Source organism: Mixophyes fleayi, chromosome 5, assembly GCF_038048845.1.
Source record: "Mixophyes fleayi isolate aMixFle1 chromosome 5, aMixFle1.hap1, whole genome shotgun sequence".
In the NCBI taxonomy this organism is placed as follows: domain Eukaryota; kingdom Metazoa; phylum Chordata; class Amphibia; order Anura; family Limnodynastidae; genus Mixophyes; species Mixophyes fleayi.
The window spans coordinates 208680684-208696390 of record NC_134406.1 but is presented as its reverse complement, the minus strand read 5'-3'; the positions used below and the strand labels follow the sequence as shown (position 1 = coordinate 208696390).

At 39.9% G+C, this 15707-nt stretch overlaps 1 protein-coding gene across 2 annotated transcripts in view; it reads left to right on the top strand.

Annotated features, from left to right (window-relative positions):
- SMCHD1 (structural maintenance of chromosomes flexible hinge domain containing 1) overlaps nt 1-15707 on the top strand; it is a 185915-nt gene that overhangs the window by 110365 nt on the left and 59843 nt on the right. For both annotated transcript variants that reach the window (XM_075213372.1, XM_075213373.1), the window contains 5 exons: nt 640-728; nt 894-1012; nt 1224-1382; nt 2011-2136; nt 12210-12289. In XM_075213372.1, the coding sequence (XP_075069473.1) occupies nt 640-728; nt 894-1012; nt 1224-1382; nt 2011-2136; nt 12210-12289 (573 nt within the window). The remainder of the gene's footprint in view (nt 1-639; nt 729-893; nt 1013-1223; nt 1383-2010; nt 2137-12209; nt 12290-15707) is intronic.

Here is a 15707-nt window from a genome sequence, read left to right as displayed (position 1 = left end):
TTACTTTTGGTCCCTTAAAAAGTGGTAGGCACATATAGAAACCATTGTAATTCCTACACTGTTCACCTGATTTGGATGTAAATACCCTCAAATTAAAGGTGAAAGTCTACAGTTTAAGCACATCTTGTTAGTCATGTCAAATCCATTGTGACGGTTTATAGATCCCAAAATATGAGAATTGTGTCGATGTCCCAATATTTATGGACTTGACTGTATGTAAGTAAATATCGAAAAGATCAGGTGGAAGCAAAGATAAGTAAGGTGTAATTAGTATAAAACAGAAAAACAATTCAGAGTACAGTTTGGTATCCACTGACTGTCGTGTCCAGAAATAGCCCCAATATACAGGTCAGTTGGCAGCATATAAGTATATATCTAGTTCTGACCTCTAAAACATCCCATGTATGTGTGTGTCACATATATGTGTGTAATTTTGCATGCTTTTAAACACTATTTGGTAAAATGCAAATACATATTATAGTGGGATCTCAAAAATTTGTGCTTGGCATATGCTCTCCCCTATATAAGGTTTGAGGTAAGTGCCTTTGGGTAGCCATGGAAGCACTAACTTTTATATATCTAATTTATATTTTCTAATATCAATATTTAGATTTGGATGCTTTTTATCCATTATTTTAGACCTCTTGCTGATGAGCCAAAAAATTTGAAATGCACTTTAAAAGGGACGAATGTAATCCGCATGGGAGAAGAACTAATAGGTGAAATTGGTAAGGAATACTTTTTTTCACTAATAAATATAAAATGTATTTTTATTGATAAATTGTGGCTTTGGATCAAAGTGGGTCAGCTATGTGCAGACACTGGAACAGCAGGTTTGTGTTTATTTTTACTGTGTAATCAACAAGTTTCTTGTGTGTGTTTGCAACTTGCAGAATTAATATTGACAGACCAGTTTGGAAATCAAGTACAAACACTGACCTCTTCATGTCTTGATTGCCTTGGTGTTTCTGGATTTAATCTTGACAAAAATGAAATAAAAGTCACTTTCCAGGTGTGTATTATTTATCACTACTATTATGTTCTCTTGAATTGTATCATGTAAAATACATGTTAATAATTATATCCCAATAGTGGGTTTCAGGTGAAAAATATGCAGGTTTTGTGTAATTACAGACGAACAAAAGAAATTTGAAAAATAAATAGTATTTTTCAGCAATCATAGTTGCTGTCTGATTTTTTTTTTTTTATTTATTTTTATATAGGAAATAAAGCAGTCTATGATTGTCAAAGGGATAAAGTTTTTTGTTGGACCCTTAGAGGATAAAGAGCTATGCTTTGCTTGGAGAAGTTTTTCAACATATTTGAAATTGAGACTTGTCGCTGGACGTCCATGTAAACTTGATGTGATAGACTGGCCTGAGGTTAGTTTTGAATGCTACACTATTTTTTATTTTTATTTTTTTGTAAGCAACATTTTTACAACATGCTATAGTGTATATATAACCTCCCCATTTCCATATTTGCTTTAGCTTTTATGTATCTCACCAGAAAGACTGTCTCAAAAAGCAGAGCAGATGGAGCTCTCCAGATTTCTTAGTTTAAAACAAACTGGGTATTTAAGTTTTTATCTTAAGGTCCCTATGTAGTTAGCCTTTATTGATTTTGTTGTACATCCTACTGTGGTTCACCTGAATGTAACATACAGGTGAATAGATCATATTTACTATGTGCAACCCTTACGTCGTACACAATTTTCTTTTTAATAATATTGTTACTTACATAGCAAATAATAAAAACCACATTTGTATTAAGACAAATAATTTGATTGTATTAGGCTAGTTGTCATTGTTACATATAAAACCTTTCCCTAGTTGATACCAAGGTATTACCTACATTATATACAGTCAACATTTTGCAGAAAAAATTAATTGACTGAGAAGGAGTTGCTTATTGATGAATATGAATGTCTTTGATGTAAAATAAAATATACATTTTATATATGCAGATTACAAGGAGATATCCAATAACCTAATATTTTTAATAAATCAGTCTGTTACAGTTGTTTGTGGAAAAAAGACTCAAAAGCCTCTAATTATCCAACTTTGTGATGAATGGGGAAATCCAGCTCCAGAACCAAATGTGAAAGTCACACTTTTAAAGGAAAATCTTCTGAAGGTAACTTTGGTCTTTTTAGAATAAAAAATTACATTTTTACATTAGTCAGCAAGATTACTCCATGACTTGTGCTTGTTATAAAATGTGTAGTCTTGATCTGTATGTTTATTTTGGGATCCATTTACATTTTTTTGCTGCCTGTTATCAGATTGTTCATGTACAATTTAACCACTTTTCTGGGGTTTTTAGGGTGGGGGATGGGATTAGTAAACTTTGAAATTACATTAGTTTTCTTACACCTCATGTCACAGAATGGGGTGATACACTGGACTGAGAACTTTTTAATCATCACCCGTTTCTCACAGTTAGTTTGATGTACTTTTTAATCCTTGACCCAGTCTAAGTATAAACACCAGAGCATCAGTGTATTATGTGTATTATTTCATGTTATTAGGTAAATTTTGCCCTTGCTATTACCTGCAACATTGTATGTATTAGTAATAGAATATTTCCGTATTGTGTGAAAATAACTGGACAGCAGTCATTTTGCTTGTGTTAGCTAAGGTAATTACCATTTGTCTCAAATGCCCTTTGTTATGAGGTGTGGTGTAGACCTGGTTTGTAATCAGAACAATGTCTGAGTAACTTGACATAGTTAGCTGGCAGCCCATGTTAATTAGCTTGGTCAACAGGTAATCTGAGAGGTAATTAGGTTAGAACTTCTAGATGATATGCAATATGCCTCCACAGTAATATACTGGCTGAAATAGCATTGGGAAATGTATTAATATGTATCAGTATAAATGTTATTGTATCGAAATGTATTACAGACTCAAATTGTGTAATGTTGCAGATACATTATGTCAAATGTCTTGTTGTTTCACGCAAATGTGAAGTGTCATTCCTTGAAGTTATATTGTTACACTTTGTTTAGTGTATCCAGCTAAATAGCTAATTGAGTCAAGCCATTCCATTGTATAATCAAGGTAACAGAGACTGTATGTCTAACAGTTAAAGTGTCCACTGATAGACCCCTGCTGTAAGGGGGAAGATTAAAACATTTGACCCTACTCTCTGTGTATACAGCCAAGAATATAGGAGAGCAGAAAGCCAAGAGAGCTATTCTAGCTTGGAGGATCCTGGTGTACAAGACATCAGCGAAAAGGACTTTGGGTCAGGCATCGTGTTGCCGCTGAAGGAAACCCTAACAGGACAGGGTCTGTGTGAGCCAGTTTCGCAAACTGGGTGACATAGTAACTGTCTAACTAAAAGGTAGTGGTAAGATTACAGGAGGATAAGACTCTGAAAGAAACTGAGATTATTACTTTGGAGTGCTGACTGAAAAAGGCTGCTGGAGGGTATATGCTGCCATTTATCCTGTATCTTGTGAATGTCTTGTGGTGTTGTGCTCTCATAATAAAGCCTTATTTCGGATATACTCTGGTCTACCCGAGTGAGTTGAATCCCACAGAGGGTAACTGCCATCCCAGCTAAGGGTAGTATTCTCACACCTCATGTCACTGCAAACAAATCTAGCCCAAAAGTGTTTATTTGAAATTTCAAGAAAGTGAACTAAAACCAAATGTGTGTATGTTCTAAACACCACCAAGAAATTTGTTTATGGTTCTTGACTTTGGCATCAATCCACATTTCCATGTACCAGGATCAGGGGAGATCTGTGCATTACAATACCTCTCCCCCATCCCTGATCTTCTTAATGTTTTATTAACTGTAGGGTGATCGCATGTAATCTCCAAACAATAAGTATTAAGAGAGGGAGAGGGGTAACCCACTTTTTAATAAGACTATCTCTGATATTTTTCAAAGATGGACGACATCTGTTCCCTCATCCCATGGACTTCTTAATAATTTCTATAGTGTAAGGTATCCTTTTCTGGTGATCACCCGATAATAACTATTAAGAGGCACCTCATTTTAAACAAGGGTGCCTCTGAGATTCTGGGTGCCAGGATAGAAGAAAGTGAGAATTTTTAATACCCTCTTCTTATTCCCTGGCTCCACATTATTTATCTGTAGACAGTGTGAGGCAGCAGATCCTAATGATATCACAATGACTTCATTAAGCTTCGCCTCCTCTCTTATTGACCACTAAAAGGAAATAGCTGTTGGGGACTGGTAAGTATAAATTTGACATCTTTGAGACCCATATGTGATCAGGACAAATACCACTCCTTAGCACTGAAGGACTTAGTAACAGCCTTCCTTATTTTAAAGCTAAAAAGTTTTTGAAGTGTTTTCTTCTTATTCTTTATTTACAAAGAACATATTTATTAAAATGTTACTATGGTGATTGGAATGCAGTACCAGCATTACTAACTACTTTGTTCTTACGGGGTGAAGTTTGCAAAATATTTGATGAAGACTATTGAGTACATTTTTAAAATTTGTTGCATTAGAAAACTGTGCAGGAATAGATTAGTTCAGTGGTTCCCAAACTTTCTCAGCTCGAGGCACCCTTAGGGTCACCATAATTTTTCCAAGGCACCCCTAAGCAAAAATAATTACTGGGTAGTCCCGTTTTTTAAGTAGTTGGGTCAAAATGACGTAAGATGTATTTAGACCCCTTCACATTGTGCCCCTTTATCATATCACTCTGTGTCCCCCTCTTCACCATCTCACACCCTGTGTCCCCCTCTTCGCCATCTCACTCTGACCCCCCTTCAGCCTCTCTCTTGGTCCCCCTCCTTCAGCATCTCTATCTATCCCCCTCCTTTAGTGTCTCTCTGCCCTCCTCCTTCAGCATCTCTCTGTCCCCCTCCTTCAGCGTCTCTGTCCCCCTCCTTCAGCGTCTCTGTCCCCCTCCTTCAGCGTCTCTCTCTGCCCTCCTCCTTCAGTCTCTCTCCGCCCTCCTCCTTCAGTCTCTCTCTGTCCCCTTCCTTCAGCGTCTCTCTGCCCTCCTCTTTCAGTGTCTCTCTGCCCTCCTCCTTCAGTGTGTCTCTCTGCCCTCCTCCTTCAGTGTGTCTCTCTGCCCTCCTCCTTCAGTGTCTCTCTCTGTCCCCCTCCTTCAGTGTCTCTCTCTGTCCCCCTCCTTCAGTGTCTCTCTCTGTCCCCCTCCTTCAGTGTCTCTCTCTGTCCCCCTCCTTCAGTGTCTCTCTCTGTCCCCCTCCTTCAGTGTCTCTCTCTGTCCCCCTCCTTCAGTGTCTCTCTCTCTGTCCCCCTCCTTCAGTGTCTCTCTCTGTCCCCCTCCTTCAGTGTCTCTCTCTGTCCCCCTCCTTCAGTGTCTCTCTCTCTGTCCCCCTCCTTCAGTGTCTCTCTGTCCCCCTCCTTCAGCGTCTCTCTGCCCTCCTCCTTCAGTGTCTCTCTGTCCCCCTCCTTCAGCGTCTCTCTGCCCTCCTCTTTCAGTGTCTCTCTGCCCTCCTCCTTCAGTGTCTCTCTCTGTCCCCCTCCTTCAGTGTCTCTCTCTGTCCCCCTCCTTCAGTGTCTCTCTCTGTCCCCCTCCTTCAGTGTCTCTCTCTGTCCCCCTCCTTCAGTGTCTCTCTCTGTCCCCCTCCTTCAGTGTCTCTCTCTGTCCCCCTCCTTCAGTGTCTCTCTCTGTCCCCCTCCTTCAGTGTCTCTCTCTGTCCCCCTCCTTCAGTGTCTCTCTCTGTCCCCCTCCTTCAGTGTCTCTCTCTGTCCCCCTCCTTCAGTGTCTCTCTCTGTCCCCCTCCTTCAGTGTCTCTCTCTGTCCCCCTCCTTCAGTGTCTCTCTCTGTCCCCCTCCTTCAGTGTCTCTCTCTGTCCCCCTCCTTCAGTGTCTCTCTCTGTCCCCCTCCTTCAGTGTCTCTCTCTGTCCCCCTCCTTCAGTGTCTCTCTCTGTCCCCCTCCTTCAGTGTCTCTCTCTGTCCCCCTCCTTCAGTGTCTCTCTCTGTCCCCCTCCTTCAGTGTCTCTCTGTCCCCCTCCTTCAGTGTCTCTCTATCCCCCTCCTTCAGTGTCTCTCTATCCCCCTCCTTCAGTGTCTCTCTGTCCCCCTCCTTCAGCCTGTCTCTCTGTCCCCCTCCTTCAGCCTGTCTCTCTGTTCCCCCTCCTTCAGCGTCTCTCTGTTCCCCCTCCTTCAGCGTCTCTCTGTTCCCCCTCCTTCAGCGTCTCTCTGCCCCCTTCAGCGTCTCTCTGCCCCCTTCAGCGTCTCTCTGCCCCCTTCAGCGTCTCTCTGCCCCCTTCAGCGTCTATCTGCCCCCTTCAGCGTCTATCTGTCCCCTTCAGCGTCTATCTGTCCCCTTCAGCATGTCTGTGTCTCCCTTCAGCGTCTATCTGTCCCCTTCAGCGCCTATCTGTCCCCTTCAGCGTGTCTCTCAGTGTCCCCCTTCACTTACCTTCTTCCCGGACGTCTTCTCTGCTGCTGCTCACTGAGACTGCCGGACATGATGAGGTCACGCCCCCGGCAGTCAGTGAGGAGGAGGATCCGGCGCTGGATTTTTTTTTTTGTTTCTGTTTTCTATTTTCTTTTTTTTCCTAGACGATCGCGGCACCCCTGTGACAGCGCCGCGGCACCCCAGGGAGCCGCGGCGCACAGTTTGGGAACCGCCGGATAAGTTGAAAGTTGAAAAGTAATTGGTAAAATGCCCTACTGTTATAAAAATGTATTTATTATATGGACACCTCTTCCACTTGAACCACAATAGCGCCGCCTCCTTCCCATGCACCGCCTTTTCCTGTACTTACGGACACCATCAATCCTCCTTTCCTTCTGTGTAGAAAGCTGCAAAAGTAGTGTATTGTGACAGTGGTAATCTTGGTGCTACAGTGCCTTGTGCATAAAATGTTGTTATATGGTTTAAATGTATTAAAACATATATATACACTTATGCTGCAACACCTCCAGTTTCTATTTGCTGGAACCTGCACTAGAGGGTTCCATTTCCTTGGCGGTCCAGCGCCTTGTCCCCGGGAGAGGCCCAGTATGGGACAGCTACCCTGCTGCAGTTCATGGATACTATCTCCAGGCAGTTTAAAGTGGAGGCAGCAATGTTTTGTCTGCAGCTCTCTGGTTCCGGTAGTGCCTCCATGGATTCCAATTTAGCAGACGCATAGGGGCATATTCAATTCTCGGCGTTTCCGCCGAGCATCTCGCGGTCCGCTCATTATTACCGTCATTACGGTAATAATGTGAAAAAAACATTGTTACGGTACTTTTCTCGCTGGATTTCAGCTCGCAGCTCCCTGAGCTGCGAGCTGAAATCCAGCTAACTATTACCGTAATAACGGCGCAGAAAAACTACAATTGAATATGCCCCATAGAGTCCCTAGAAGTAAAGCGCTGCTTCAACGTTAGAAGAACGCTCTAAGGGGCATATTCAATTCCGATCCGCGGAAAATGCGCACTACTGCCGGTATGGGCTGCGAACGAAAATCCACGTTATTGCGGTACCGCGGATTAGGTTCGCGGCCCGTTCCGGCGCAATCCCGCGGATCGGAATTGAATATGCCCCTAAGCGTCAGCAGGTGGATTCTGTTTCACATGCACCAACACTTAAAGGTAGTGAAAATGTTATACACCTGTTTTTCTCTTTGACCAGTCCTGACTCATTCTCTGATCCATCATGAAGCTCAGTTGGCCTTATGCTTTATCTTTTCAGTGGCAGAAAAAGGTGTTCTGTCACAGCACAAAAACGGTCCACAGCTCCTCTAAGTCTGGGCTGAAAGATGTAATCTTCTGCCCAACCTGACTTCCAATGGTTCTGCTTTAATGGTCTTCAAAATCAACATTATAAGGCTTGGTGCCAGATCCCAGGGTGGCAGTCCTGCTGGTACTACAGCTAGAGCCTTTTTAGCATGGCTGTGATGCTTTGCTCCCTGGCATCCTCAGGTGGCAGCGTACCATCTGGATTCATTTGAATCTGTCCGGTGCTATAGGAAAGGAGTCTGGTACTTCTGCTTTCAAATACCATCTTGGGGAATAGTTGCAGCAGCCCTAACACTGCCAGCGTCCCCTCACTCACTTGCTCCTGCAGGTTTCATGGAAGCTACTGTGGGTTTCCCAGGGCTTTCCTCTCAGTGGCCTGGAAGGCAGCTCAAGCAACATTCTCTAGACAACCAAGCTGAGTAATTTTTTTAAACCTCTTTATTATACATATATATATATTATTCACAAGAAGTACAGCATCTTCATTCTAAGTCAAAGAAGCTCCTGAGTTCTCCTTCTCCCATTTGTGGATAGGGAAGGAGGGTATCCAGTCACTGTAGTAGTCCTAGAAATGGGACTTCATGTTTCTATTATTTTGAGGGAGAGGAATGCATTTGTTAAATGAAAACTAGTTGTAGATATCTTAAATGCTAAGAAATAGCAGATCCTCATATACTATACATATTATGTTCCCCTGCATCACACCATACACACTTAGGCTGAATTGAAACATAGAAGCTGATTTACGTTTCCTAGTTTTTTCTTATTTTTTTACTTTCGATAGGTTACTTTCTATGGATTAATCTTGTTTCCACCCTTAAAAGTCCTCAATAGGGCGGTAACCTGGATTTAGTCCCATGAGGTTTTGCTTCTGTTTGGGTTTTCTACATCAGAAAGATTGTCAGCCTTTCTGCACTTGACTGAAGCTAATCTGTTTTTAAGAGTTATTGTCACCTCCAAATGAATGAGTAATTTATTTTGGTTTACCTTCCTTCTGGAGACTTCTACTTTGTCTCTCATTGTAGATTCAAGTATCATTGCCTTTATCTTGAAGATCAGTCAATCAGCATACCTAGTGTGAGGAAACGGGGTGCTACTGGACTGAGAACTTTGTGTTCATCACCCGTTTCTCACGGTTTAATGTACTTTTTAATCCTTGGCCCAGTCTAAGTATATACTCCAGAGTATTGGTGTATTATGTGTATTATTATTTCATGTTATTAGGTACATTTTGCCCTTGCTCTTATCTGCAATATTGTATGTAGTAGAAATATAAAGAATATTACCATACTGTGTGAAAATAACAGGACAGCAGAAGTCATTTTGCTTGTGTTCGCTAAGGTAATTACCATTTGTCTCAAATGTCCATTGTTATGAGGTGCAGCTTAGATTTGGTTTGTAATCAGAACAATGTCTGAGTTAACTAGCTGGCAGCCCATGTTAATTAGCTAGGTCAACAGGTAATCTGAGAGGTAATTAGGTTAGAACTTCTAGATAATATGCAATGTGCCTCCACAGTAATATACTGGCTGAAATAGCATTGGGAAATGTATTAATATGTATCAGTATAAATGTTATTGTATCGAATTGTATCGAAATGTATCACAGACTCAGATGGTGTAACACTGCTGATACAATGTGTCAAAAGTCCTGTTTCATGTAAGCGTGCAGTGTCATTCCCTGATGTAATATTGTAACCCCATTTTTAGTGTATCCAGCCAAAATAGCTAATTGAGTCAAGCCATTCCATTGTATAATCAAGGTAACAGGGACAGTATGTCTAGCAGCTAAAGTGTCCATTGAGAGACCCCCTGCTGTAAGGGAGAGGTTTGAGACATTTGACCCTACTTCCGGTGTATGCAGCGAAGAATATAGGGAGAGCAGAATGCCAAGGGAGATATTCTAGCTTGGAGTATCCTGGTGTACAAGACATCAGCGAAAAGAACTCTGGGCCAGGCATCGTGGTGCCGCTGGAGGAAACCCTACCAGGACAGGGTCTGTGTGAGCAAGTAACTGTTTTGCTAATCGGTAGTGGTAATATTCCGGGAGGATAAGACTCTGAAAGAGACTGAGATTATTACTTTGGAGTGCTGACTGCAAGAGGCTGCTGGAGGATACATGCTACCATTTACCCTGTAACTTGTGAACGTCTTGTGGTGTTGTGCTGTCATAATAAAGTCTTATTTTGGATATATTCTGATCTACCCGAGTGAGTTGAATCCCACAGAGGGTAACTGACATCCCAGCTAAGGGTGGTATCCTCACCCCTAGCCTTTTAGTCAATATAATTTATGCATCGCACTGCAGAAATACCGTCAAATGTATCATCACTGCCTGCTGGCTCCTTGCACCCAATATATTGGCAGTGTCGTCTACAGATCTATTTCATTGGCCACATGTTGTGACTTTCCCGTTTCTCAGTGTTACACTATGTACTTAAATCAACTTTTACCTGAAATAAGCTGCATTTTTATAAAAAAAAAAAATTCATCTTGAAATCTGTTTTTTATTCATCTATGATGGAATCTTTCCAATCATCTCTAAACCATATAATATACTGCAAATGTGGGTCATCGTGTTTGGTGGTGTGAACATGTGGCTGTTTTGCACATGAGCAGTGAAGAATTACCTTTGTACTTACTGAAAATGTCATGCAAGCAAATTATTTTATGTTGACACTGCTGTTCGTGAGTGCAAGTTCTTACTGTAATTCGTTTGTATCCATATTTTAAAGTTTTAGCTTTTATAAGTGTTTCACAAGGATCATAACATCTGTCTGTTGTCTAGATATCCTACTTGTCCTTTTGTACACATTTTTGAAGTGGGCAGAGATAGAATAACCTGTATCCAATCAGATGATTTCAGTGCTAGCAAAATATTCCTGGAGATTAGTGTAGATCTTCTTTGAGCCAGTGACCTCCCTACTGGTCTTCTAGAAAGTGGGGACAATTTCATGAGAAGCAATATCATGATGTAGTGAGTGGGAATAGAGGTTAACAGGAAGTCACTGAATAACAGGGCCTTTAACCATTACCTTCCCAATAAATTTCTGACTGCTTATGCCCCTTCCACATGTTGAAGTCATTGTCCGTCCCTACCATTGTGTAAAAATCCACCAATCTGTGGAGAACAAGTCTGTCAGCCACTCTGCTTAGAGAATCCCCTTCATACTAACGTGGAAACTTCCTACAGAGGATTAAGAGAAAAAAATATATGTATAGGGGATATTCAGCGCTACTGATTGTGATAACATAGGTAAACCAAAATACAAAATTACAAATCCCACCTAGGTTTATTAAACAGTGTTGATGGTAATCACAAGGGTAGACCAAAGTGCAAATTCACAAATCCCACCTTGTAACAAGTGAATATAATAAAGTAAAATATTCAAAATACTTCATTTAAAATGAAGAGTAGATCCATGTGTCACAGTGTTCTGATCTTTTTCTCCATTTTGTATACGATGATGATGTGTCATAAAAAGATATAAGAATACAACATAGTATAATATTACAATGACAAGCTGTCTGTGAAGTGATGAATATTACTCTTCTTAAAACATATTCAATCCGTAATCAATTTACACTCAAAATTATCTTCTTATGTGAATCCACTCACCAGATGATAAATACACATATGCCTTGAGTGCTCAAATATATTCAATATTGATTTTATATATGAATTAATTGCAGCGCCTACTCGTATCCAGGTCCAGGAACAATTCCGTTCTTTATGAGCGCAGAAATAACAAAGATGTTGTTTATAAATTATTGAGTTCTAAACATGAATTGTATCATAGTGTGTTTACTTGTCCCTTAGAAAATAGATTATATTCAGAATGCATATTGAAATTTTTTATTATTCAGCGTGTTAAACTCTGAGTTACACATATTCCATAGAACTATTATCCTAATTCCACGGTTCCTGTTAAATTGATAAACCCTTGTAGGTATTTCTGCCCCTTATTGATGACCTTAGATTATGCTCTGTTATATAGCTCTTATACGATCTAAATCTAAAGCAGTATATGGGCGTTTTAACCCCTTATGAATAGCCTTAGTTTATGCTGTATTGTATAGCGCTTATACGATCTCACTCTAAAACGGCATGTCTTGAAATACAGATTGTGAGGATATCTGTCTGCTTCTGAACAAATGATATTAGGACTACATTTAGGATTCAAAAATTGGTGAGATGTAACCAGCGAAACCGACTAGCGTTTCGCTGGTCTGCTTGTTCACGGCTTATTATGTGAAGATTTTTCTGTTCTTTGGCTCTCTATTCTGCTTTGGTACCAAATGAAAGTGATTTCTGTAGTAGTGTATTGTGTAAAACCTAAGTAGGATTTATTTTTCCTCTTTTCTTCCTCAATTGTAGGTTTTAAAAAAAAATCTAATCTATTATACTACAAAGGAAGCAACAAGTGCTTAAATCTTTTTTTTTTTTCTCATAACAATGGAGTTCAGTGTTTTTCGCTTAGTAATCAGTATCTGCCTTCTTTTCAATCTTGCAGATAACTCATCATGCTCAACAATCAAAAACAGATGAAGAAGGCAGAGCGAATTTGGGGATTTTTACTTTTTCTGCACCAAAGTAAGTTTGAGAACTTATAAAATAAAAATACTTCTGATGATAGTTTACTGTATATCTGTATTAGAAAATTTAAGAGAACTACCAGTGCTGTCTCTTAAATTGATTGCCTCAGTACTCGATTTAGCAGCCAACGGGGGGTAGATGTTGATCCCCACTACCAATGTGTGTTTATATATATCCTACAGTTATCATTCACTGGTGTTAAATGTTGTTGTAAATACTTATGTAAACAGTAATTATAGATCTGTTTTATGTAAAATTTATTAAGGCTATAAAGACATAATAGCATAATAAGAAAAAAATATTTTAAAGCGACAACATTCATACATAGACAACAAATAAATGTAGCAAAGAATGTTTCAACAATTGTATCAAATAGTAAAACAGACAATAGATTACAAACTTTGGCAAGTGATTGCCTGTATTGCTTTAGAGATCAAGACATTAATATGCCTTGTAGTATAAGGTTAAAAAAGACTTTGCTGTAAATTTATCAAGCTACATGTTTGAAAAAGTGGAGATGTTGCCTATAGCAACCAACCAGATTCTAGTTATCATTTATTTAGTACATTCTACAAAATGACAGCTAGAATCTCATTGGTTGCTATAGGCAACATCTCCTCCACTTTTTCAAACCCGCAGCTTAATAAATTTACCCTTTTGTGTGAAAAAGTTCCTGGTTCCCTTAATGGTTCAGACTAAATTCCTTTTAGATGGTGTGCGACACTAGTCCCCCTATATTATCCAGTATCATAATTTAAAGTTAAAACAAGTCTCTTCTCCATGTGCACGTGATAATTCTTGTGTTACATTGTCCTGGATGGTGACTCGCTTCACCTCCTGTGGGGCACCTTGTTGTATTGTGCCAGCTGTCTTTACCATGCTGGTAGCGGCTTTGATGAACACTTGATTCCTTGCTTAGTCCTGATTTTGCCCTCTGTCCAGAGTGAAGAACTCTGCAGATGAAAATAATGAATGAATGAATGTTGTCCCCCTATGTGTTTCACTTTAAGTTAGGCTTCTTCTGGGAGTCTACCCAACATCTACCCCCGTTGGCTGCTAAAGTCTCTGTATATCTGTGTTTGCTGATATGACATTTTATAATCTATGGTAAGCTTATTTTAACATAAATGGTCTATGAAAATAATGTTGAAACTGACATCTCACACCTTACCTCTATTTATGGAAATATAGTTTAATAACATCATTCTGTAGGATAAGCTCTCAAATAATTAAGCTTAATGTAATTAATGTTACATTAAATATTGTGATGTTTTTAACACCAAAGAATGATCTTAAGTCTAAATTCACCTTACAAACAATAGCAAATGAGTTAGGAAGGTATTTGACCAAGTTCTAAATTGATACTTGCTAAAACTAATACCACTTGTGCAGAGAAGAACCCATGCAGGTATATGTTTGCTTAACACTGGAATATGTTTTACAATCTTATTTCATTTTGATGATCTCCATTAAAAACATTAAACGTTAGTTTTAGCCTCCAAGCCAGTAACCGTTCCACTTTGTTAGGAACATTAATATCCCTTAGTTTCATTGGATAAAGAAATTGGAATGTATCAACATACAATTTGTGCTGCATTCTCTTTTAATGCTAAACTTGTTTACGGTCTTGTGTGCACACAGACAATGCACGCCGTGAAGGTTTGCATTCTGCGGGATCCAATGTGGGAGTAATATCCATGTAAACTGTGGTCAAACTCTCATAAATAGAATCGTTTACCATAACTAATTTCTTTGAAGTCTTTTGAAATTTCTCAAGTGGTATATTTGGGTTGGACTTTTAAGTACTTTTTGAGCTCCAGCTCACCAACACAACCATATCATCAATTATACAGCTGTTTAAAATATAACATCTAACTCCTTTAAAAGCAATAATGAAGATAAACCAAACTAAAATGGATCAAATATCTTTGTTATCACTATATAAATGTATCAGTGATTTCCATTAATTTGTAGCTGATTCACAAGCTCACCGGATGCGTACATATGTGTTTATCAGTCATTATATATCCCCACATACAAGAACAGTTTAAAACATATGTAATGCAAACACTATTTGATGATTACACAAATCCAAATAATTGCTGATTACTTCAAAAGTCAGCAGTTGGTACGGAGTTAACCATTGGTCATATTGGCCTGAAACGATCATATATGCATCAGAGGCATTCCAACGTGTTTACATGTATATTTATGTATGTATGTATGTATGTATGTATGTATGTATGTATGTATGTATGTGTGTATATATGTATTATGTGTATGTAAAGAGAACTCTTACATCAGTCCCTGTCTCATTGGAGCTTACAGTCTTAAATTCCCTAACATACACATACAGAGAGCGAGAGAGGCTAAGGTCAATTTAATAGCAGCCAATTGGCCTACTACCTCTTCTGTCCACCTTTGCCACTCTAAACCCCAAACCTCAGCACTCAAAATTTACCTGGTACCTTCAGAAATGCACGCGTACTACCGAATGCCACTGGAGGGAATCGCTTTCCTTGGCAGACTGCCTTTATTTCATGTTTATTTTCTCATCCTACAGTTCAGCTTTCTCCCTTTGCTAGACAATCCTTCAAGTCTCTCGTCTTCACGTTGCCCCAATCACAGCCGTCTTTTTACCACTTTAAACTAGGGATGAGCGCGCTCGGATTTCTGAAATCCGAGCCCACCCGAACGTTGCGGATCCGAGTCGGATCCGAGACAGATCCGGGTATTGGCGCCAAATTCAAAAGTGAAACTGAGGCTCTGACTCATAATCCCGTTGTCGGATCTCGCGATACTCGGATCCTATAAATTCCCCGCTAGTCGCCGCCATCTTCACTCGGGCATTGATCAGGGTAGAGGGAGGGTGTGTTAGGTGGTCCTCTGTGCTGTTTAGTTCTGTGCTGTTTAGTTCTGTGCTGTTTAGTTCTGTGCTGTTTAGTGCTGTGCTGTTTAGTGCTGTGCTGTTTAGTGCTGTGCTGTGCTGTGCTGTGTTCTGCAGTATCAGTCCAGTGGTGCTGTGTGCTGTGCTCTGTCCTTCTGAGGTCAGTGGTGCTGCTGGGTCCTGTGCTGTGTCCTGTTCAGTCCAGTGGTGCTGTGTCCTGTGCTCTGTGCTTCTAAGGGCATAGTTATTTCCCCATTATTCCCAAGTTTGTAAAAAATAAAAAAAAAGTAAAAAAAAAAAAAAAATTAAAAAAAAAAAAAAAATATATAATAATTATAACCAAATTTGCAAAACCAATCCAGCATTATAAGTCCATTGGTACTGCAATATTACCAAGTTCACACATTCAGCAGTAAAAGTCCAGTGGTACTGCAATATTACAAAGTTTACACATTCTGCAGTATCAGTCCAGTGGTGCTGTGTCCTGTGCTCTGTCCTGCTGAGTTCCGTAGTGCTGCTGGGTCCTGT